General features: G+C 37.6%; 1 protein-coding gene across 1 annotated transcript in view; it reads right to left on the bottom strand.

The window, feature by feature from the left end:
* Positions 1–4,794: 4,794 nt before the first annotated feature.
* The window catches only part of ube3d (ubiquitin protein ligase E3D), a 52,019-nt gene continuing 31,759 nt past the window's right edge, over positions 4,795–25,054 (bottom strand). The window contains exon 10 of the mRNA XM_030157116.1: positions 4,795–5,126. Coding sequence (XP_030012976.1) covers positions 5,106–5,126 — 21 coding nt within the window. The 3' untranslated portion in view covers positions 4,795–5,105. The remainder of the gene's footprint in view (positions 5,127–25,054) is intronic.

The following is a 25,054-nucleotide window of genomic DNA, read 5'->3' as shown; positions in this document are numbered from 1 at the left end:
GTAAAAGCGCTTTGGGTGTCTAGAAAAAGTGCAATATAAAATCCAATCTATTATTATTATTATTATTATTATTATTATTATGTTATATTTTCTGTGCAGAGATGGAAATATAAAAGACAGTTAATGCAAACACACCCACTTGTACTCTTTTATTCCCTCACTCAAAGAGAATCGATGAGGAATCGGATCGATAAGCAAAATCGATAATGGAATCGGAATTGTTAAATTCTTATCAGTTCCCATCCCTGCACCAGAGCCACCTGTAACACTGTCAACGCTTCTGTTTCTTCAAAAGGGGGAAAAACATCTTGCACCCCACCTTTAACTTTCAGCTTCACTGTACGGTGCCCCCCCCCCCCCCCCCCCCCCCCCGATACTGTATATGTTATATTTTCTGTGCAGAGATGGGAATATAAAAGACAGTTGATGCAAACACACCCACTTGTACTCTTATTCCCTGATCCGATGAGAATTAATAAGGAATCAGATCGATAGGCAAAATCGATAATGGAATCGGAATCATTAAAATTCTTATCGATTCCCATCCCTATGCACGTGCGAAGGAGAAGCAGGCAGAAACTGTCCTCCAAACCACAGACTGAGTAATTACTCCGGCTGAATACGGAGCAGACCTTTGTGCAGACTGATATTTTTCATGAGTTAACTGTCTGAAAAGGCTAATGAGCTGCACAGTGTCAACAGACGGCGGTGTAGCAGCCCCAAACTTTTAATTTGACACTTCCATTGTCTATCATCAAGGGGAGAAAGACAAAGAGCGCCTGGGAGTGTTGGAGGCTTCTGGGTGAACGGGTCTGGTGGCGTATTGAAAACAGTGGCGGCGGCGGTGGCGGTGGCGCCCGGTAATGTGGAGTGGCTCCTCCTGCTCAGCGGGCTTGAAACAAATGGGTTATTTAGAGCCTACTTCATTTGCACTTGTGGAGAAAGGGCAGAAAGGAAATGAGAACCCCTTGACGGTTTGGCGTTGGATGTATTTAATTAGGCTATTCACTCTCTGCTTTGCCGCCTCAGTGGGCACAATACTTCTTTGTATTTTTAAAAGTAATTGTCACTCGCCGCATCAGCATTCAGCAGATCTGGGCATGCACTCAGACGCAGAAAAAAAATATAGTGGCCTGTTCTCACTAAGGCTGTAAAAATAGAGGAGGAGGCAGAGATTAGGCTGCTTTCCTGGTCAGAGATAAGAAATAACCTATGGATAATATCAGATAATAATAAATAATAAATAATAATACATCACACTTATATAGCGCTTTTTTGGACACTCAAAGACACTTCAGAAACAAAACAAAAAGAACAGAGAAAAAAAGAGGCTCAAGAAAATGCAAGTTTGAACAGGTGAGTTTTGAGTAGTGATCTGAAGTTTTGTGTTGAGTTCCTGATGTTTTGTGGGAGTGAGTTCCATAGGGTGGGGGGGGCTGCAGCGAAGGCTCGGTCCCCCAGATCACTTTAATTTCACCAAATGACTGATCTCTGCAAGGATATGAATGTTTAATTTCCTTGATTTGTGGTAAAAGATGTGGTAAAACTTTGGAATTATATAAAAATAGTTCCAGTGTCCGTGTATCTCAGCGTCATGTTCAGTTCCAGTTGAGTATGTGAAGTTGTCAGGTTCTGTTCTATGTTCCAGTCCTGTGGTCTCGATGAAGGAGCTCAATCTGACTATAGAAGTGGGCGGTAAAAAAATCATGGGAAGGAAAACTTCTAGGACCCAAAAAAGAGTTTGTTCGAGGTGCACGTTGGAAAAAAGGGCTTCATGCCCTGAAAAATATAAATCTTACCAAATATATTTTTCTCATTTCTAGTCCAAATATGTCATCACACTTAAAATCAGACAGAATCACCTACAGAGGAACTTTCCAGTGAGATGTAAGAACTGATTTATAGACAGTAGATCTGGAGAATCTGATTTCAAGAAATCTGACCAAGATAATTTTCACTTGTTCCATTGGCAGATTTTTTTGAGTAATTCAAGAATTTTTTTGCTTAATTCAAGCAAAAAAAATCTGCCAATTTTCTTTTTTTTGCAGTGTAAAATAGATCATCTAGAAGTTGGAGGTATTTTCACTGGAGAAAAACTCAACTAATTCAATCTATTGTGAATTTTGGTGAAATATTTAGTATGTGTAGCTTATTTCATTAAGTTGAGTAACTTTTGTGTGTGTGTGTGTGTGTGTGTGTGTGTGTGTGTGTGTGTGTGTGTGTGTGTGTGTATGTCCTGTTTCCCTGTTTCCTGGAAGGGCTACTGATAGGTCAGAGCGACCTGGCAAATCAACAGAACTGTGGAAAGCTTGGTTGTTAGAATTGAAAAGACTGGAAATTTTCACAAAGTCCATATATGACTTCTATCAGTGATCAATAGAAACTATATTGATATCTGGAAACATTTACATGTTATAAACCATCACAATATGGACCATTAGAAGGAAAGGCATTTTTTTTTATTATTTAAAAAAAAAAAAATCACAAAAAATCCAAAAGTCAGAATTTCTCAAAACTGTGAATAAACTTTGTAGACATTGTCCCTATGAAGATACATAAAAAAATGTGAAATGAATCCGTCCAGTAGTTTCTGAGAAAAAGATAGGGTGACCCTTCAAGGCCACTCAAGGTCAAAGGTCATGGACCCAAATGAAAGTCAATATATGATTTCTATCAGTGTTCAATCTGAACAATATTGATAGCTGTAACCATTTATATGTTATAAACCATCAGAATATAAACCATTAGAAGGAAAGGCACATTTAGTATTTCATAAATTCATCAAAAATCTGAATTTGTCAAAACTATGAGCAAACTTAGATTCTTTATGTTCATTCTGTTGGTCTCTTAGATTAGCAGTTCTATTTTTCCAACAATCAGATGTCAGATGATGCTCTGAGGAAGATTGCAGACGTAGTCGAAATATGTCAGCAACGTAAAACACTCACCCTTACCAACTTAGTGAAGGCATGTTTTTAAAATTTAAAAAATTCATACAAATTTCAAAAATCTGAATTTCTGAAAACTGTGAACAAACTTAGCAGACATTGTCCCAAGGAAGATACATAAAGAATGTGAAATGAATTCGACCTGTAGTTTTGGAGAAGAAAACTGTTGGAATTGTGATGTTGAGTTTGACCCTTCAAGGTCACTCAAGGTCAAAGGTCATGGACCGAAATAAAAGCCCATATATGACTTCTATCAGTGATCAATAGGAATTATATTGATATCTGTAACCATTTATATGTTATAGACCATCAGAATATGGACCATTAGAAGGAAAGGCACATTTTTAATATTTAAAAAAATTCATAAAAATGTCAAAAATCTGAATTTCTGAAAACTGAACAAACTTTGTCGACAATGTCCCACAGAAGATACATATAAAATGTGAAATGAATCCAACCTGTAGTTTTGGAGAAGAAAACTGTTGAAATGTAGACATTGGTGACCTTGAGTTTGACCCTTCAAGGTCACTCAAGGTCAAAGGTCATGGACTCAAATAAAAGTCCATATATGACTTCTATCAGAGCTCAACAGTCACTATATTAATAGCTGTAACCATTTACATGTTATAAACCATCAGAATATGGACCATTATAAGTAAAGGCACATTTTTAATATTTCAAAGTTTCAAAAAATCTTAATTTCTGGAAACTGCACAAACTTTGTAGACATTGTCCCAAGGAAGCTAGATATAAAATGTGAAATGAATCAGACCAGCAGTTTCGTCTGAGAAGACACTTGAAGAAGTCGCTAATGAAGACGACACTGGACTCGGCGCCTTCACAGTCACTCATGACCAATCAGCCGCTGAGATAAAAATAGAAAAGGAGGCAGATTTCGTGCTGCTTTGCTGGTCAGAGATTAGAAATAAACTACGGATGATAATTATTGACTTTATTTTCACCAAATGACTGATGTCTGCATGCATTTAAACCTTTAATTTCCTTGATTTGTGGTGAAACTGTTTAATTACGTAAAAAACTAGTCTCTCTTTGACATTTTTTGAGTCATTATTTGTGTGGATGAGAAGTTTGTAAAAGTCCAGAGCCTGTAAACTTTACAGCTGCTGAGATTGTTTTTTTTTGTTTTTTTTTCCCCCAATCGCAGACCAGAGGAATGAGCCCAGACTTGTGATGAAAATGTAATTTAAGAACTTGTCATAAAATGGTGGGAAAAACAGACGGAGGAAACAGCGTGGATTATATCTCAAATTAAAAGCTTTGTGGTTAAAAGTTTAACTGCGTTTGTGCTTCCACGCCTGTTACATAAAGACCGTCTTTCATTGACTCGCACTCACAAACAGCCCCCCCCCCCCCCGGCCAGACAAAAATCACCTTAGTCCACAAGCTGTAATTACACTCAAGTGGAGGATGCTGTGCTGTAGCCTGGGGCTGCACAACCTCTATAATAAGCTTTTATCAAGAGCCAAGTCAAGAACAATGTCCCACATATCAACCAGCAGCGCTCTCTGGAAGATACCGAAAAGAAACACTGGAAACTCCCAAAAACACAACGGTTTAATCTGGTTTTTTACAAAATTAAAAAAACGCATTTATGGAATGGATGAAGTAATAACGTACAGACCGATACTGAAGCTAAAGCAGCGACAAAAAGAACGTTTCTACAGACATTAAGGCTCGGATCTCCTGCACTGGTTCAGTTTATACTGGATTTAACCTCCTCAGACCCAGCTATGGATTTTCTGTCCAAGAGTTTCACAACTTTACACAAAAAAAAAAAAAGAAAAGAAAACTGTCTGCAACAAAGGACATTCCATAAAAATGTGAAAAACTGCATCTGAAAAAACTGTTGCATCATGATGTTTCCAATAGAGGCACTTATTTAATAAAAAACAAAAAAAGCTGGTACTTTGCTGACATTTCCTGGGTCTCAGGAGGTTAAGGTGGAATTTCGCAGCTAGGCCCCAGACCTGCTGCTGCAACATGAGTCTGCAGGTGAGAAGTCAACCTGAAACCGCACTTTGGCAACAGTCAGTTTACTGGAAGTGGGTCTGAGTGACGTCGCCTTTAACGTACTGTAAATGTTCTCCCGTGTTCCGCCGTCGGCCGTCTGGGTTCTGAAGACGTCTGCCTCCGGGTTCACAGGCGGAGATACGCCACCTACAAAACAAAACAGCCACAAGGTTAGATTAACCCTTTCATGCATTGTGGTCACTCCAGTGGACAGTTCTTCTCCAGCTGTTCTCTTGTATATTTATAGGTTTTGTTGTTTTAGTTCCATATCAGCCAACACAGTGGACACTTATGCAACATCCCATAATACACTGCAATTCATACCATTACTATAACTTTGCTGCTCTTGATAAACCTGATCTGCAGTAACATGTTTATGTTAGGACAGATTGTATGAGTACTGGACCCAGATGCAAGACCCTCAGACATGAGTACAATTAAAGTGGATTTATTAGAAATAATCAGAGTAACAGGTTCACACAGAATGGTAATGAATGTATCTTCAGCTGGACTGAGATGGGGAATCGTCTCGGCTTCGGATCTAAAGTGAACCTCGTTACGGCCCAGGTCGGGAGCACACGAGGGGAACCCGACTAGGAGAGAGCACAGGAGAATCAGTGGACAGACCAGGTCATACACGGGCAGACTATCAGACAGGCAAACGTACATAGGGGCAGGCAGGCTCACGTACCAGTAGTCCAGGCAGGGGTCAAACCAGGAAAAGGCACCAGGGCGGAGGAACAGACAGGGGTCAGGCGTAATCTCAGGTGTGATGGACAAACCAGGTCGAAGACAGACAAGCAGGCAGACGAGGAACAGGCAGAGTCGGAGGTCGATGGGCAAAACAGGTCACAACAGGCAGGCAGGATCAAAAAACGCTGGTAAGTTATCACACCGAGGGTTGAAAACGAACTGGCAACGAACAGGGGGAAACACAGGGTTTAAATACACAAGAGGGCGGGAAGACAATTGGACACAGGTGGAGACAATCAGGGAGGAGGCAGGTAATCAGGGCAAAGGTGAACACAAAGAGGAAGTAAAGACACCAGACAAGACACATGAGGGAAACTAACAAAATAAAACAGGAAACACACAAAACAAGAAAAAGTCCAGGGACTGATATGACAGTTTAAGTGTAAATCAGTTGTTATTTGTTAGACAAAAAGAGTTGTTTTTTGCATATTACAAGGTGGGGAAGCAAAATTTACAATATTTTGAGGCAGGGATTGAAAGACAGTGTATGACCAATTAGTTTATTGAAAGTCATGAGAATTTATTTGCCACAAGAAAATTGACATAATAGAAAATGTTTTTATTCTATGTGTCCTCCTTCTTTCTCAATAACTGCCTTCACACGCTTCCTGAAACTTGCGCAAGCGTTCCTCAAATATTCGGGTGACAACTTCTCCCATTCTTCTTTAATAGTATCTTCCAGACTTTCTCGTAATAGTTTTGCTCATAGTCATTCTCTTCTTTCCATTATAAACAGTCTTTATGGACACTCCAACTATTTTTGAAATCTCCTTTGGTGTGACGAGTGCATTCAGCAAATCACACACTCTTTGACGTTTGCTTTCCTGATTACTCATATGGGCAAAAGTTTCTGAAAAGGTATGGATAATAGTGTTAGGTATGATTATGACATCAATATATGTTTGGTTTCAAACAAACATGCCTGCTGAGAAAAAACAACTAAATGTTCAGTGTAAAATTTTGCATCCCCACCCTGTATATGAGGTAATAACTAGCATTAGAGTATGGTAAAATGTGAGAAAACATCAAATTAGTGGCCTTAAAAATGTTTTTATTTCATTGTTTTCATTTTACTTTCTGATATTGGGTTTTAAATACATGTTTCTTTACTTAAAAAATGTAACGCATGGACATTTTTGTAACTCCATGAAAAAACAAAAAAACTCGATCGCAATTTTTTTTTTATGCCTAAGGAGGTATAAAAACACTCCAGAAAAAAACCCAATCTTGACTAAGGTTCTCATAATTCATACATGAAAGGGTTAAGCAGAAGTCATTCATTTACTGATGTTTACTTACACCACAAACTAGGGATGTAACGATATGAAAATTTCATATCATGGTTATTGTGACCAAAATTATCACGGTTATCATTATTATCACGAAATTGTTGAAACTGTGCTCAAAATGTTCAAAAAGTACTCATGCACACACTGAAATAATTTAACCAAGCTGTATTTTGATAAATAAATAAATAAATAAAATTAATTAATAGCCACAATGTACTTTGTGTTGCAGAAACATTAAAATATTAACATGTAAACAATCAAATCTACAAATGTGCATTAAAGGTGACACCGTATGGACACTGTTTGACCATTTTCCAGATCAAGTTTGAGTTTCTTTTTCATAGATAGAGAGAGAGCTTGGAGTGCTGCTGTTTCTCCAGGAAATGTCCAGTACCATTAGTTTTCAAAGTGCTGTAATCAAACACGGTTATCACGGTAATTAGAATTTAAATGGTAATACTAACCGTCAGGAATTTTGCTGTGGTTTAACGTTATACTGGTGATCGTTACATCCCTACCACAAACTGAAAAAAACAATAAACATGAAGCAAGAATGAAAGAATAAAAAAATAATAATAATAACAAATTAGTAACGCAATTAATGAAATAAGTAAGAGTAAAATGAGTAAACATAATTGAATCATCAACAAAATTAACAAAGTGAACAACAAAAAGAACAAATTAATCAACAAATTGAACAAAAATGGACAAAATAAGCAAACAAAATTAAACAAAAGCAAATTAAGCAACAAACTGAACAAAACTGAACAAAATAATCCAGTTTCATTCAAGTCATGTCAGGGTTGAAGATGGACCTGTGGAGTTGAATTCATGAAGAATTCAGACCCAAGCAGAGCATTTACAGTTTACGGAGACCACAGGGAAATGTGGGAAAAGGAAGAATTCCATTGAAAAAAGTAAAATACCACTCCTTTAAAGATACTTTTTCCTTCCACTGTCACCAAGTGCTTGCTCCTGGAGGATTCTGTTGGTTTTTGTAAATGGTCTTAAGAGTCTGGTTTAGGCCATTATGATATGATGTGACGCTATATTAACAAAATTTGGTTGATTGAAAACACTAAACTACTAAAATCCATAACCCTAAGCTTGGTGTACGTGAAGGCGCCGTTAAGGGAAACACAAAGTATCCATGTTTAGACTTTAAAAATGGAGAAAAAACAGCGAAGCAAGTCTCCGCGGTCTGAGCTCGACAGCTAATTATGTGCAATTACTGTCTTCAAATAACTAAAAAAAAAAAAACCCACAGGTGGTAGAGATTTAATGAACTTCAAAAACACACAGTGAGTAAACAAAGCAGAGGAAACAAATGAGCTGAGTCCGATCCCCTCGCCTCCATCTGCTTTTCCTGGGCGTTTGCCTGCTGCAGACAATGGCGCCGCTCCACTGAGGGCTCTATATTGGGATGATGGATGAGGGCATTTGCTTCAGTCAAGGCCCCCGTCTCCTCCGTCCCCACGCCGATGTCTGCTCGCCACTCGAGCACATCGATGGTAATTCATACAAATGATAACAAACGGCAACTAGAGGTGAGCTGCAGCTAACACGACGCCGACTGAAAAAAAGACAAAGTGTGATAAGGAAGCAGAGCGGAGACTTGGCGAGGGCGGGGAGGGTGGGGAGGATCGAGGACGGGGTGGAGGCGACGCCTGGAAAATACAAGTGAGGATGGAAAAAATGGTGAAACTAAATGTGTATCTGAAGCATTTCTATTGAAACTAACTACAAAAAACATATCTGACCGGCACTTTCTATCAAGAACACGTAACAATGCAAGGTTGTCAGGTTCAGTCCAAGGTTATTATCGTTAACGAAGACTAACGAAATGATGAAAACTAGAACTGAAAAAACATTTTCGTTAACTGAAATGAATAAAAACTATAATTAAAAGAAAAAAACCACAACTAACTGAAACTGTACTGTAGGGATGCACTGATACCACTTTTTTCCAGACCGAGTACGAGTACTTACATTTGAGTACTTGCCGATACCAAGTACTGATACGAGTACTTAATAATCCCATTCCAGTTCTTAGTTCCTTTTGTAAATGTGCTTTATTGTCGTTGTCATTAGTCTGACTGGAACAAAGTGCTGCTACTGACATTTAATGTGTTGGAATGAGCGTTTCTCAATTAATCCACCAGGGGGCGCCGCTCTGAATTAACCATACTGGACAAATACCATGAAGATGAGGAAAGTTTAATGAGAAGAAGAAGGTCAGTAATAACAAACATGGAGACGACAGAGGTAACACTACTGTGATACTAATGTTGCAGCGTTTTCACTGGTAAGGTTTAACAGCTTAGCTTCAGCAGGAAGAGAAAAGAGAAATGAGCGATAAGTTTTGTTTTCACTTCTGCTGGCGGCGGTCTGCACCGCTCTGTACTCCCGCTGGTATTCTCATTCTGTTAACGCATCCGCCAGCACCTGGAAAACGGATGGAATGTACGCAGAGGACGGACAGAACGCTGCGTCTGTATCTGTCTGTGTCTGTAATGTTACTTGCAGTCAGCGTTACTTTCATCACCGTCATTTATTTTGAAAAATCTCCACACTCTTCACACTCCCCTCACATTATTCCACCACCACGTAGCTGCCGCACTGAACTGGGAATGTCACACGGCCATAAATCTATTATGAGTACGAGTACACACACTGAGTATCGGAGCCGATGTCGATACTCGTATCGGTATCGGTGCATCCCTCCTGTATTGTGTGCTTACAAAACTAACTAAAATGTAAAAAAATTATGGATAAAATTCCCTTCGTTTTTGTCTTTGTCAATGTCGGATTGACATGAAAGCGATTTTCGTTCTGGCAATTTTAGCTAGCGGCACCATGCAGTCTGTCACTTCTCGTCACTTGTGGTTTCCAGTCGTCTTCTGGTCCCCACTCTTCCTAGAAACATGGAGACTGAAGTTGGGAAAAAGCAGAGTCCTGTCTGGGATTTATTTGAATACGATTGAGAAGAAGAGAAAAGATAAAAAAAAAACTAAAATTAAGCATTTAGAGAAAAATGAAAACTAATAAAAACTAGCAAACCTGCTCTAAAAACTAATTAAAACTAACTGAATTAGTGAAAAAAAAGTAAAATCTAAATAAAACTAAACTAAAATGAAAAATCCAAAACTATTAGAACCTTGGTTCTGTCTCAATAGCCCCTTTTCCACAGCACTTCTGTTATAGGAATATTTCATCTTTATTTCTTAACGACGTCTGTGTAAATTAAATGATGAGTCATCTGGTCCCACCTCTGTAACTCCTCTGGAGGTTCAAACAGAGCCCTGATAAAGGTGGAGTCAGGATTCTGGAACGCTATGGAAAAGGAACACCTCTAGTTCCGCAACCAAGGTGTGACGTTTTGATGACGTATTGCGTGTGTGACCCCCCACGCCGAGGAGATTTAAAAATAATTCAGGGCCGTGTACAGTAAACAAACATGTCAATGCAACCAGAAAGATGTCAAACTGGGGAGACGCAGAGATCTGTGAACTGTTGTCACTTCAGGCGGAGGACTCTGCACCACTGTCGCCTGAAATATGTATTGAATCATTAAAAAAATCTATTTTTACTAGTAGTTTTCATTTTTTATTTATCAATTATTTGAAATTCCGGGCGACCCCAAGGTTGAAAAACACTGCTATAGCCCCTTTTCCACAGCACTTCTGTTTTGGGAATATTTTGCCTTTATTTCTGAACATCTGTGTAAATAAAATGATGGGTCATTTGGTCCCACCTCTGTAACTCCTCTGGAGGTTCAAACAGAGCCCTGATAAAGGTGGAGTCAGGATTCTGGAACGCTATGGTAAAGGAACAGCTCTAGTTCCACAACCAAGGTGTGACGTTATGATGACGTATTGCGTGTGCGACCCATGCACCAGGGGGATTTAAAAATGAGAGCAGGTCGTGTACAGTAAACAAACATGTCAACGCCACCAGAAAGATGTCCAACTGGGGAGACGCTGAGATCCGCAAACTGTTGTCACTTCAGGCTGAGGACTCTGCACCACTGTGTCGCCTGTCAGTGCTCAATAGTAACTATATTGATATCTGTAACAATTTACATGTTATAAATCAAGTAAAATAAGTAAAGCTAAATGTTTTATATTTCGAAAAGTAGCCAAAAATTTAAAAATCTAAATTTCTCTGAAATGCGAACAAACTTTGTAGACACTGTCCCATTACAGAAACACAAATATTTAATATTTACTTCCTGTGACACACAATTCTTGATCCTGTTCATGTCATTTTTAAAGATAATTTCGCAAAACAAGAAAGTCACAGCTGTCGTAAAGATGGGAGTGACACCGTGGACTGAATCTGAATCAGAAAAAGTGACGAAATATTTAAAAAAAAAAAAGAGGCAAAAATCAGGACAAGTCCGGTCATGTTGAGACGTCTTCAGTTTGTGCAGGAGGATTTCCCCTTCTTTCTGATGTTTTGCCAGTTTTCCAGCAAAATGTGAGCTGTTTGAATTGAGAAATTATTTTTTAAATAGAGAAATATATCAGTAGTTGATCAAATGCAGGTTCAATCTCTTTTCATTTGACTACTTTAGATTATTTTCCAGTAAAGTCAACATAAAACAACATCAACCACATACAGAAACCAAGGCGGTCCGTTATCATGGTAGTCCTTAAAGGGTTAATCACTAAGAGATGATATAAATGAAGGTAAACTAAAACAAAAGACAAAGGCTTTCACTAAGATACTGCCCACAGTCAAAGGAAATAAATGTTATCACATACTGATGACTGTGTTAGAGAAGAAAAAACCCAAATATCCCCTTGGGAGATCTCCAGCACATCATTAAAACCCTGCTGGACATTGGTTGGATGTACAATCCCAAGAAAAAGTCGCACATCCAGCAGATCTGTCAAACCCAGTTGGAATAAATCCTCAGGCTTCTCTCTGTAATTACGTTGTGTGTGAATTTGAGGCGAAGATGCTGCCGGTGTCCGACACTTTTACATTTCCTGTAAACTCAGAGCTCAGTATCAGCTGATCTGGAGATGATTAGGAACTCTGTTTTTGTGATCAGATATTAATACACAATATGGACAAAAGTATGTCATAATATAGGTTTATATTGGGATAAATATTGCATTAGTTAGTTTCGTTTAAAATCTTTGCCCCCAAAATGCCTCAGGGATGGTTTTTACTTAATTTCTCTCAATATTGATTTAGTTTTTTTATTCTTTTTTTTTTTTTTTTTTAATCACAACTATGATTTTTATGCTGATTTTATGCTTATGATTTATAGAATTTGTTTTGTGCTCTGACTAAATAATTTTCTACCACAACTAATCATCTACTTTCTTCACAACTCACAGAAGAAGAAAAATTTCCCGTTAAACTTTAAGGAAATATTGATGTTTATAAAGTATATGGACAAAAATATTGGGACATTTTATGGACAAAACTGGTTCTCTCAATGTTTTTTTTTTTTTTAATGTATGACTATGATTTTAAATGTTCTACATCTAAATTTCTAAAATATTTTTCATGCTCTGGCTGTAAATAATAATGTTCTACAACAACTAACCATCGACATTCTTCACATCTCACTTTGGACAAAAAAATCTCAATATTTTCCCAACAATGACCCAATATTTTTGTCCATATAGTTAATAAACATCAATATTTCCTAAAGTTTAATGGGAAATTTTTCTTGCCGTGGTTAAAACAAAAAGACAAAAAACTGTTGTTCTGAGATTAAAGTCAGAATTCTGAGAAAAAAAAAAAAGTCTGAATTCTGACATTTTTTTTCTGAGTTCAGGCTATCTTCTCAGAATTCTGACTTTAATCTCGGAATTCTGAATTTTTTCTCAGAATTCTGACTTTTAAATATTTTTTTAATTATTGTTCTGAGATTAAAGTCACAATTCTGAGAAAAAGAAGGCTGAATTCTGACTTTTTGCTCAGAATAATAATAAAAAAAAATATATTACACCTTAATTTTATTTTATTTTTTTCCCAGTGGCCCTTATCCTCTTCTGTCTAGAACATTTGAAAGTATCATCTTGGGTATAAAAAAAAAAAAAAAAAAAAAAAAAAAAATTCAGTGTTGACAGAAATTATGTAAAAATCATTTCACGGGCATTTTGGAAGTAAAGATAACAATTTAAACCAAAGTAACCAATGCAATGATATTTATTCCAATATAAAATTAAATTATGACATTTGTGATTATTACCCCGCCCCCTGAAGGGGAGGTAAGGGGTACTGTTACCTCCGCCAGGAGGTATTGTGATCGCTTTGCTTTGTGTGTTTGCGTGTTTGAGTTTTAGCAAGATAACTCAAAAAGTTATGGATGGATTTTAATGAAATTTTCAGGAAATGTTGATACTGGCACAAGGAAGAAATGATTAAATTTTGGTGGTGATCCGGGGGGGTGGGGGGGGGGGTGGGGGGTGGCACAGATCTGTCTTGGCGGAGGTCTGCACTCTCCGAGTGCTTTTCTTGTCTTGTTTTTGGTTTGTTTCTTCGTTTGTTTGTTAACACTATAGCAGCAAAACTATTCATACCAAATTGGGTTTATAGATTGCCAGTGACCAAGAGTAGATTTCATTACATTTTGGGAACAGTGGGTCAAAGTTCATATTTTTTATGAATTTTTAAAATCTTTTTTTTTTTTCCCATTTACTTATAATGGCCATAATTTCAAAGGTCTGTAGCAGCAAAACTGTTAGTTGAATTCATACTAAATTGGGTTTATAGATTGCCACTGACCCACAACAGATCTCATTATATTTGGGGAAAAGTAGGTCAAAGTTCAAATTTTATAAATTTTTAAAATCTTTTTTCTTCTCCCATTTACTTAAATTTCACATGTCTATAAAAACATCAATTTTGTTTCAATTTACTTCAAACTTGGCACATGTATAAAGGCAACTGATATGCTGACATCAGCATATGCATAGACATGATGACATCAGCTGGATCGATGCCAAAATAAGATACAATACGTGCGAGGGGCGGGGTTTGTTGTGCCTGGAACCACATGTTGTTTTGTATCCCAGACCCCTGTCAGAAAAGAAACACCTGAATTCAACGTGTCCACATACTTTTGTCCATATATAGTAGGTGAAACCACACTGACGGCTCTCAGATGGTTTATATTTAACAGCGTTCCGATGGCGTGGAGAAGGTTTTTCCACTGGCGGTGGCGCCGACAGCAGATCTGAACAGAAAACTGGATGATAATGTGCTTAGTGGTGTTCTTCTTCTTCTGCTTCTTTGATCTTATTGGAACTGTTTGAGGCTCAAACGTTAAACATGAGCTCAGAGCAGAGACGGTGAAACATCCACCTGTAGCTGCAGATTAGCTCTGGTTAAAGAAGGGACCTACAGTACGGAGGATAAACCCTAGTATTCAGGCGGATCGAGACAATGACAAGACATCGCAAACACACTCCCTTTGATGCTTCCAGCCAAGATTTGTCGTATCATTAACGCTCGAAACTTGGCGAGCAGCAACAGAAGGAAAAGGAGGATGTGACCGGAGAGAAACGCTACTGCTGCGAAACTGAAAATGAAACCCAAACAATTATTCTGAGTTTACAACTGTTCAACAGGACAAAGAATGATAAGTATGAGTCTAAAGGAAAGAGGAGTACAGCTGGACAGTTATCTATAGGCCTGTAGCGGTACACATACTGAACCGAACCGTTTCGGTACACACCTGTTCGGTTCGGTACACAGCTGTACTGAAACGGCACAGTATGATGAGAAAAAGAAAAAGGAACAAAAGACGTCAGTTGATGCGGAACTTTAAATCTGCGCAAGTTCCACACGGACATATTAAAGGAGCGCACATTGACCCAAAATATGAAATAGCAGCTGATATAAGGTAAACAAAAAAAAACCCAAATATGATGTGAACCTGGAAGGAAGAGACTGAAGACCCTCCACCATCATTACAGTCCTGTTTTGGATCACATCAGGTCCCATCAGGTGAAAGAGACGCTGATAAGACAAACGTTGTTTGCCGCCTATGAACTACGGTAGTTCTAAAACACTTACACCAGCTCTGTCTGTCTGTCTGTCTGTTTGTCTGTCTGTCTGTCTGTCTGTCTCTCACACACACATGCTATATAACACAGGAATAGAACCTGGGAGTTGGACGTTGAAAGTATGTACGGTTTCACTTTCGTTTCACGCCAGCGTTAGTTCTGTTAATTATGGACTGGTGTATAACTGTATCCACTGGACCCCCTCCTCTGCTCTATGGCCCCCCCACAAATGCTGGGCCTCATGAATTTGTCATTTTTACCCCCCCCCCCCCTTATCGGTGCCACAGTCCCTACTATCCACAGTTGTTTTACAGACTCCCTCTAGATGATGAAGTTTTTTGCTACACTGTAAAACACCCCGTCTCCTCTGCACATCTTTATCAGGATTAACATGGTTCCATTAATCCAGTATTGTCGTTCTTTACAAAGGAACATGAACGCGAGCCTAGTCCCGTCTTAGGGCATCCAGCGCTTCCCGTTATCCCCGAGGAATGCCTCAGCGAGTCCGTAAACGCAGCTGTCATCAAGTTATTATTAGCCTTGGCGATGTTACGCGGAGGCCGGGCGCACATGATTAATGAGCTGCATTCCCTTACCTGTCATACAACATAGTCTAATGTGGTTAGTTGGGAACGGGCTGAGTGATAAGAAAAGACAACTCATTTAATTAATTGGATCAGTCCAACCACTCTGGCCACAACCCACAGGCCTGGTTCCACTCATGTAAACCGGAGCTTGGCACAAACACTCCAGATGCTCATTAGAATTTGCAGCGATATTCTGTGGTCGATGTGAAGACACTGGTCTGGTCCTGACGTAAACACCCATGCAGAATATCTCAAAGCCCCCACTGTGGTGATAAATTCCTCTTCCCATCCATTGGTCTACGTCCAATGAATCGAGACGTGTGCGTCTTGGGGGAAGTAATTTATTTCGACAAAGTGCAGCAGCACCTGGTGGACTGCGGAAAGACTGGGGCGATGTATGATCGATACGTGGCTGCGGCTCTTCATTGTAAAACATTGGATCATTTTCTATCTCACCCACAGAACATGCCGTCTCATGTGGGAGCGCAGAGGAGATTAATGAGGTGAGGGAGGGGGAGGGAGGTGTTGTCTGTTCCAGGGCTCAAGAGTGACACTCGGAGCTGGATCTACTTTACACCCCATTACACTGGCAGGCCCAGGGATGGAGGCCAGTGGGGGGTGGGGTGGGGGGGCACGGCAGCCCAGACAACAGCCGACATTCCACATGCAGCATAATAACAGGCCAGGCTGTGGAGCAGACTTCCATCAGCGTACAGGGACTAAAACTACACAAAACACAAAACAAACGGCTCCTCGATACCTGCAGACTTTGTAAAACGCTGTTGGAGTCTGTGTAAACGATGCATTCACTGACAGTCAGAGAAATCTGTAGGGGCGTGTATTGGCAAGAATCTGGCGATACGATACAAGGATCATGATACAATACATCACAATATATCATGATACTGTTAAAAAGGCAATTTTTTGTGCGTTTCTTTTTTTAAAATGATTATTATGAAGAATTGAATTCCACCAGAAATATACACAAATACTAAACACATTTTTATTTGATCCCAACAGGATCTGATGCTATATCACAAAATGTTCCTGTATTCAAACTTAAATTATGTTTTACAGACATTACAGTTTAAGATCCTGCTCAAATGTTTATATTCTGTTAGTTCTTAATTAACATCATAGCATTATTTTTGTCCAATCCCAACAAAGGAACTAACATCTGCCTCTCAGACAGTAAAAAGAGCTTTTAGGGGGATTGAAATAACCATTATTTAATAAAACAGTGTTAAATAATAATAAATAAGATAAAGTAAAACAAAAAACAAAAATAAACCTCCGCCATATCTGCATTTGAATAAATACCTAAAAATATCGATACAGTACTTTTTAATATCTATACAATATTGTGAAATGAAATATTGCGATATAGTGCAGAACTGATATTTTCTAACACCCCTAGAAATCAGTAATACAGTAAATATTACCACTGAGGACAAATAACTCTTTATCATCATGATGTAAACAGGTACAAAAAAACACAATTTAAAAGACTTATTGAACTGCAATGAATCCAAAAAAATTAAAAGGAAATATTTGTTTAAATTTTAACTCATAAAGGCCCAGTGTTATTTTTGTGGCAGTTCCCAAAGGATTTTTCCTCTCTATTTAACCTTTCTTCAAGGGATTTATCACCATTTACAATAATATTATCCTCTGTATTTTACATTTTTTTTCTGTGAAAATCATGTATTTTCCTATATTTAATTCACTGATTGTGGAGATGTTCGAAAACGCTCAGATTGAATTTGAGGGTTATTATATCAGAAACAGAGAAAACTGAAGAAAAAGTGACTTTTTCAGCAAAAAATATCATTAACTGAACATAAACCCAGTGTGTCCATCCACTGTCATTAATCCAACTCCATGGGTTTTACTGGTGAATCAGTGTTATAGAAGTTAGTTGCCTATTTTATTGTTTTCTTCAGTTTGTGGCTTATTTTGTTCATGCTACGTATTATTTTGTTGATTTGTTTGTTTTTGTCCATTTTGTTGCTTGTTTTATTCTTTTATAACTTCGTTTTAGTCAATTTTTTGCTCATTTTTATCATGTTATTTATTATTTTGTAAATATTTTGTATTGACTTTTGTTCATTTTATGCATTATTTGTGTCTCCATGCACTGTCATTGATCCAACTCCATGGGTTTTACTGGTGAATCAATGTTGTAGAAGATGACGGCGTTTCCATGGTAACTACAGAGCCTCTGAACGTCCAAAGGGGTCATATCTGATGACCATGAAAAGATGAATAGCTGTATTTTACACCAATTATTTACATGTATTAATAGGATTAATGGATCAACAGGTATTAAATAGTTCAGATCAGTTAATGGTTTTGGTTGCTGGTGGCCGTTTGGGTCTTTATGAGTTTAGGAAATATTGTTTTTTTTTTTTTTTTAAATCTGAAATCCTCATGAACACAGCATTTTACAGCTGTAGACATGATGTGTCCCAATATTAATGTCCATATAGTTTATAAACATCAATATTTCCTTAAAGTTTAATGGGAGCTTTTCCTTTCTCAGTGAGATGTGAAGAAAGTAGATGGTTAGGTATGGTAGAAAATTATTATTTACTGTCAGAGCATGACATTTATTTATTTATTTAGAAATTTAGAGGAAGAACATTTAAAATAATAGTCACAAATAAAGAAAAATCTAATTTTATCACCTGAGGCATTAAGTCTAATAAAGATACGAAGTTATAATAATTAACAATATTGTCACCTGTAGATATTCTATATAGACAAAAGTATTCTGACACACTGAATTCAGGTGTTTCTGTTCTAAAAGGGGTTAGACTTTAAGGAAATACTGATGTTTATAAAATATATGGACAAAAGTATTGGGACACATCATATCTACAGCTGTAAGATGTCCTGTTTATGAGGATTTGAGATTAAAAAAAAAACAACAATATTTCCTTAAAGTTCAATGGGAGATTTTTCTTCCTCAGTGAGATGTGAAGAAAGTAGATGGTTAGTTGTGGTAGAAAAGTATTATTTTTAGTAAGAGTACGAAAAATATTTTAGAAATGTAAAGGAAGAACATTCAAAATCATAGACACAGATAAAAAAAAAAAAAAAGTCTCATTTTATCACCTGAGGCATTAAGTCTAATAAAGATACAAAGTTATAATAATTAACAATATTGTCACCTGTAGATATACTAAGCAGATGAAAGTATTCTGACACATTGAATTCAGGTGTTTCTGTTCTAATAGGGGTTAGACTTTAAGGAAATACTGATGTTTATAAAATATATGGACAAAAGTATTGGGACACATCATGTCTACAACTGTAAGATGTCCTGTTCATGAGGATTTGAGATAAAAACATCAGTATTTCCTTAAAGTTTAATGGGGGATTTTTCTTCCTCGGTGAGATGTGAAGAAAGTAGATGGTTAGTTGTGGTAGAAAATTATTATTTATAGTCAGAGAATGAAAAATATTTTAGAAATTTAGAGGAAGAACATTTAAAATCATAGCGATGGATAAAAAGGTTGAGAGAAATGAAGTCCAAACCATTTCTGAGGCATTTTGGAAGCAAAGATAGCAATTTAAACCAAACCAACCCACGCAATGATATTTATCTAAATATAAAACTATATTCTGACATTAGTCCTTATTGTTTTGTATCCCAGACCCCTGTTAGAAAAGAAACACCTGAATTCAACGTGTCCCATTATTTTTGTCCATATAGTGTATAGAACCAGCTGATATTATCCCCTTAAACTCTGCTGATATGTAGAATATTCACACTGACTGTCGCAGGAAGATAGATTTCTGCAGATAACCGTGCTGCCGCTTAGTTTCTAATGAGCCAGAAGAAGTGAAAACACATGGATGGGAGCATTTTGACCTGAACTTTAATGAAGTTTGCTCATTAAAATTAAACTTTTATAGCTGAAGACAAGCCGAACCAGGACTGTTCAGGGCGACGACGATGAAGACGACGACGGACGGCCTCTGTTTTCGATTTCATTCTTATCTTGTGATGTGACGTCTTGGCGCTTCCTTTCTGACACCCTTTTCCAAATTGCATCTTAAGCGAGGACTCTCCGACGTTCTAAGACCATCTCCGGTAACTTTAGATGGCCCTCTGATCACATTACATTCCCGCCTTCTGTCCGTCTACAGCACGTCGGCCTCTATCTTCTATCAGGAAGTGTTCGAGTGTGTCCATTTATCACACTCTTTTTACCCGTTCCCATCCCAGACAGATACTGTGTCCTGTGTCTGGGTCACTCGTTCTCTTCTCATCGCCTTCTCCATTTCAGCGGGGCCTCGTTTCTTCTCACACACCCACCCCGTCTTATTGTTACCCTCAGAAAACAACTCACCATCACACAGCGGCTTCTGGGATTCACTACTCGCTTTTATCCTTTAGTATTTTACAGTTTGAAGAAAATAGTTCCGGTGTCCCTGTATGTCAGTGTCATGTTTATCTGAATCAATACGAAGTTGAATGTGTGAGGTTGTCAGGTTCTGTTCTATGTTAGAGTCCTGTGGTTTTAAAGCAGAAAATCAATCTAACAATAGAAGTGGGCGATACTTTCACTGGAGGAGAACTCAATTAATTCAGAGTCCATATATGACTTCCATCAGTGATCAATAGGAACTGTATTGATATCTGGAACAATTTACATGTTATAAGGCATTAAAGTATGGACCATTAGAAGTGTAGGAACATCTTGAATATTTCAGAAATTCATCAAAAATCTGAATTTGTCAAAACTATGAACAAACTTGGATTGATTATGTTCATTTTTTCTTTTCTCAGATTAGCAATTCTTTTTTTCCGACACGTCAGATGACGCTCTGAGGAAGATTGCAGACATAGTCGAAACATGTCAGCAACGTGAAACACTCACCCTTACCAACTTTGTCAGAAAAAAATAATTGCTAATCTAATATGAACAAACTTCATTGACCCAAGGAAGATACATAAAAAATTTGAAATCAATCCAACCATTAGTTTCAGAAAATAAGATTGTTGAAATGTAGACACTGGTGACCTTGAGTTTGACCCTTCAAAGTCACTCAAGGTCAAAGGTCATGGACCCAAATGAAAGTCCATATATGACTTCCTGTCGGTGATCAGTAGGAACTATATTAATATCTGTAACCATTTACATGTTATAAACCATCAAAATATCAATGATTATAAGTAAAGGCATATTTTTAATATTTCATGAATTCGTCAAAAATCTGAATTTTCAAAACTATGAACAAATTTAGATTGATTATGTTCATTTTGTCATTTTCTTATATTAGATTACAATTTTTTTTTTTGACAATCACACGTCAGATGACGCTCTGAGGAAGACTGCAGATGTAGTCGAAACATGTCAGCAACGTGAAACACTCACCCTTACTAATTTCGTAGGAAAAAATTATTGCTAATCTAATATGAACAAACTTTGCGGACATTGACTCAAAACAGCTCCAAAAAAATTTGAAATGAATCTGACCATTAGTTTCAGAAAATAAGACTGACGAAATCTAGACGTTGGTGACCTTGAGTTTGACCCTTGAAGGTCACTCAAGGTCAAAGGTCCTGGACCCAAATAAAAGTCCATATATGACTTCTATCAGTGATCAATAGGAACTATTGATATCTGGAACCATTTACATGTTATGAACAATCAAAATATGGACCATTAGAAGGAAAGGCACATTTTTAATATTTCAGAAATTCATCAAAAATCTGAATTTCTCAAAACTATGAACAAACTTAGATTCATTATGTTCATTTTGTTGTTGTTGTTTTTTTACATTAGATTAGCAATTCTTTTTTTCCGACAATCACATGTCAGATAATGCAGCAGCAGTAAACAAGGTAAAACACTCACCCTTATTAACTTTGTTGGAAAAAAAGAATTGCTAATCTAATATAAGCAAACTTTGTGAACATTGACCCAAGGAAGATACAAACATTTTTTAAATGAATCCGCCCATTAGTTTCAGAAAATAAGATTGTTGAAATGTAGACATTGGTGACCTTGAGTTTGACCCTTTAAAGTCACTCAAGGTCAAAGGTCATGGACCCAAATGAAAGTCCATTTATGATGATAAGAATAATAATAAATTAGATTTCTATAGCGCTTTTCAAGGCATCTAAAGCACTTTACATTATTGACTCGCTCTCACATTCTCACTCTGGTGGTGGTAAACTATCTACAGCTGCTGTGGGGAAGGCTTACGGAACGGCACACGACTACGACAGAGTGGGATTCGAACCGCCAACCCTTCAGTTATTGGACAACCCGCTCTGCCTCCATATCAGTGATCAATAGTAACTATTTTAATATCTCAAACCATTTACATGTTGTAAACCATCAAAATATGACCATTAGAAGGACAGGTACATTTGTGATCATTTGTGAAAAATTCTTACAAAATTTAAACATCTAAATTTCTCAAATATGTGAACAAAATTTGTAGACATTGTCCCAAGGAAGCTACATGAAAAATTTGACATGAATCCAGCTGGTAATTGGTGACAGAAACTAGTGACGTTAGTTTGACCCTTCAAGGTCACTCAGGGTCAAAGGTCATGGACCCAAATTAAAGTCCATATAGGACTTCCTATCAGTGATCAACAGGAACTATATTTAAGTATATTTAACAAACTTTGTAGACATTGTCCTCAGTAACTGTTTGATTGATGTGACACATATGTAACCTTGTTCTGTGGTAACTTATTAATTGGTCTCATAATTTACATACAGCAAACTGTTATTATTTATTTATTTTTAACCATCTACCTGTCCATGCTATAACCTGGCACCAAGCATCTTTCTTTAGACTTTGTCTGAGTCAATGTATTGTTGTGCACTGTCCCTGTACAAATAAAAGCATATCATACCATACCAGACCAGACCATACCAGACCAGACCAGACCATACCAAACCAGACCAGACCAGACCCTACCATACCAGACCCTACCAGACCAGACCATACCAAACCAGACCAGACCCTACCAGACCAGAACAGACCATACCATACCATACCAGACCAGACCAGACCAGACCAGACTCTACCAGACCAGACCAGACCAGACTCTACCAGACCAGACCATATCATACCAAACCAGACCAGACCAGACCCTACCATACCAGACAAGACCAGACCCTACCAGACCAGACCCTACCATACCAGACCACACCACACCACACCACACCAGACCAGACCAGACCAGACCATACCATGAATCTGACCAGTAGTTTAGTTGGCGAAGATGTTTGACAAAATTCCTAATGAAGACAACAACGAAGACAAAGACAAAGACATCGCCTTCACAATAACTCATGACCTATCAGTTGGTGAGATAAAAACAGGAGCTGACTGTAGATGAAACACCCTGATCCACTTCTCCTTAAGGTTCAGAAAGTTATGTTACACATGTCGGAGTTAAAGGTAATAATGAACCATGAAGACGACACAGAACACAACAGTCGACTGTCTTTACCTTCTGTGAAAAATGCTGTTTGTGAATGTTATTTTTTTTTACATCTAAGAGCACATTTTCCTTTGTTTCGGTGTTCTTTTTTTATCGTCTTTATCTCGGCCTCTTGAGAAATATTTCAGCAAATTTTACGCCAACATGAAAGACATTTTGATAACACACTTTTCCACTGCAGGGAAATGCTTTACTTCAGCTTAAAAACACACTCCAGCTTCCAGCTTTTCTATTATTTAGCAGACGGAAAATTTGTTTAAGTTGTAGAGAATCACTTCCTCAACTTTCTGAGCAGTGAGTGGAGGATAATGGCGCTAATTACCCCTGTCACCGTTTAAAACAGCCGGCAGAATAGAAGTGTCAGCAAACTTAACACCTCTTATTTTCTAGTCAAAGACTTTTCCTTGGTAACTGGTGCTAAATATATGCATTTTGCACAATTACAGGTGTATGGAGAATAGAAGGAGGCTGACAAAAGTAAAACCTTTCCTCTGACCCAAATAATCCCTAAAGCGAAGCTGTTAACGGAAAGCTTTGAATCATGAAATTAATTAAGGTGGGATGAAAACACTGTCAAGCACAACTGAATAATGGGAAAAACAAGGGGCTGTAAGTTAGGACTAAGTGAAATAAGTGAGTGCTGTCAGCGGAGAGTGTTGAGGTGCTGCTGATGGAGGTTGTTCTTTATTTATTCTTACAGGAGATGAAGGCTGAGTTTAGCTGTAAGCGTTTTACTGAAGAAATGCCAAAGCACACACAGTTCTGCATCAGGGGTGGCGAACTCATTTCCTTTCAGGTTCCAAATTCAACCCAATTTGACCTCAACTGGGCCGACCAGTAAAATAATAACATAACACTGGTCAACAACAAATTTATTGTTTAAGTTTTTTGAGCTGATTTAGGATAATTTTGGTGTGCTGAATCCAAAAATCACATTAATTTGGCTCAATCAGGTCAACTTTCTGAACTATGCTACATATTGGCTTTTTTTTTTTTTTACATTTTTGCTTACATTTATGGGCATTTTCACATCATATGATAGGAAATTCTTTCATATTTCTTGCAATAAACGAGTTCTGAAGACTTTACTTTTGCCAATTTATGATTAATGTTTTTTTTAATATTACAGGTGAATGAAATGGCTTCAACTAGAAGACCTTGCAAAAATAAGCCTGATGTATTCTGCTACATCTGCGGTGAATACACCATTGTACCTAACAGGAATCCTGTTAGAAAATGATTTTTTTTTTCTCTTAAAACCTATTTTGGGGGAGAACTATATAAAAAATCAACTGATAAAGTCACAAAAATGTAATCAATTTTGTGAGAAGATCAAATTTTTCAAAATCAAATTAGCAAAAAAACCTGACCTGATTGAGAAAAACAGATGTCATTTTTGGATTTAGCGGTGCAAAATGGTCCTAATTCAGTTGAAAAAACCTAGACAACTTGCAAAAAACATTTTTTTTGTAACCCAGTGTAATAACCTACAAATAATAACAACTCCAAAGTTTTGTCTATCGTTTAGTGCGGTGGTTCCCCACCTTGTGTGGCTCGTGACCCCATTTTAACATCACAAATTTCTGGCGACCCCAGACATTCAAAACAGAGACTTTTTTATTTTGCTAAAATTAATTTGTTTTTGATCATGTAATAGTTTGTTATACTATGATGCAAATAAATGTTAACTTTAGACAACATTTAGTCTATATAATATATATTATTATGGACGGAGGCAGTAAATCCAGGTGTAGATTACTGCACAAAGTGAGAATTTCATTTTCCTTGGTCAGGATATGTACAGTCAGTCCAACTTGGATTTACAAGGATGACAATTAACACTGAACAAACAAGAACTCAAACTATGAATTATGAAAGAGCTGCAGCATCTGAAACCGACCACAATGAACATTTGACAGATAAACAGAACCAC

Source organism: Sphaeramia orbicularis, chromosome 16 (genome assembly GCF_902148855.1).
Source record: "Sphaeramia orbicularis chromosome 16, fSphaOr1.1, whole genome shotgun sequence".
NCBI classification, from domain to species: Eukaryota; Metazoa; Chordata; class Actinopteri; order Kurtiformes; family Apogonidae; genus Sphaeramia; species Sphaeramia orbicularis.
Note: the sequence above shows the minus strand (reverse complement) of the source record. Positions and strands in the feature narration are given on the sequence as shown.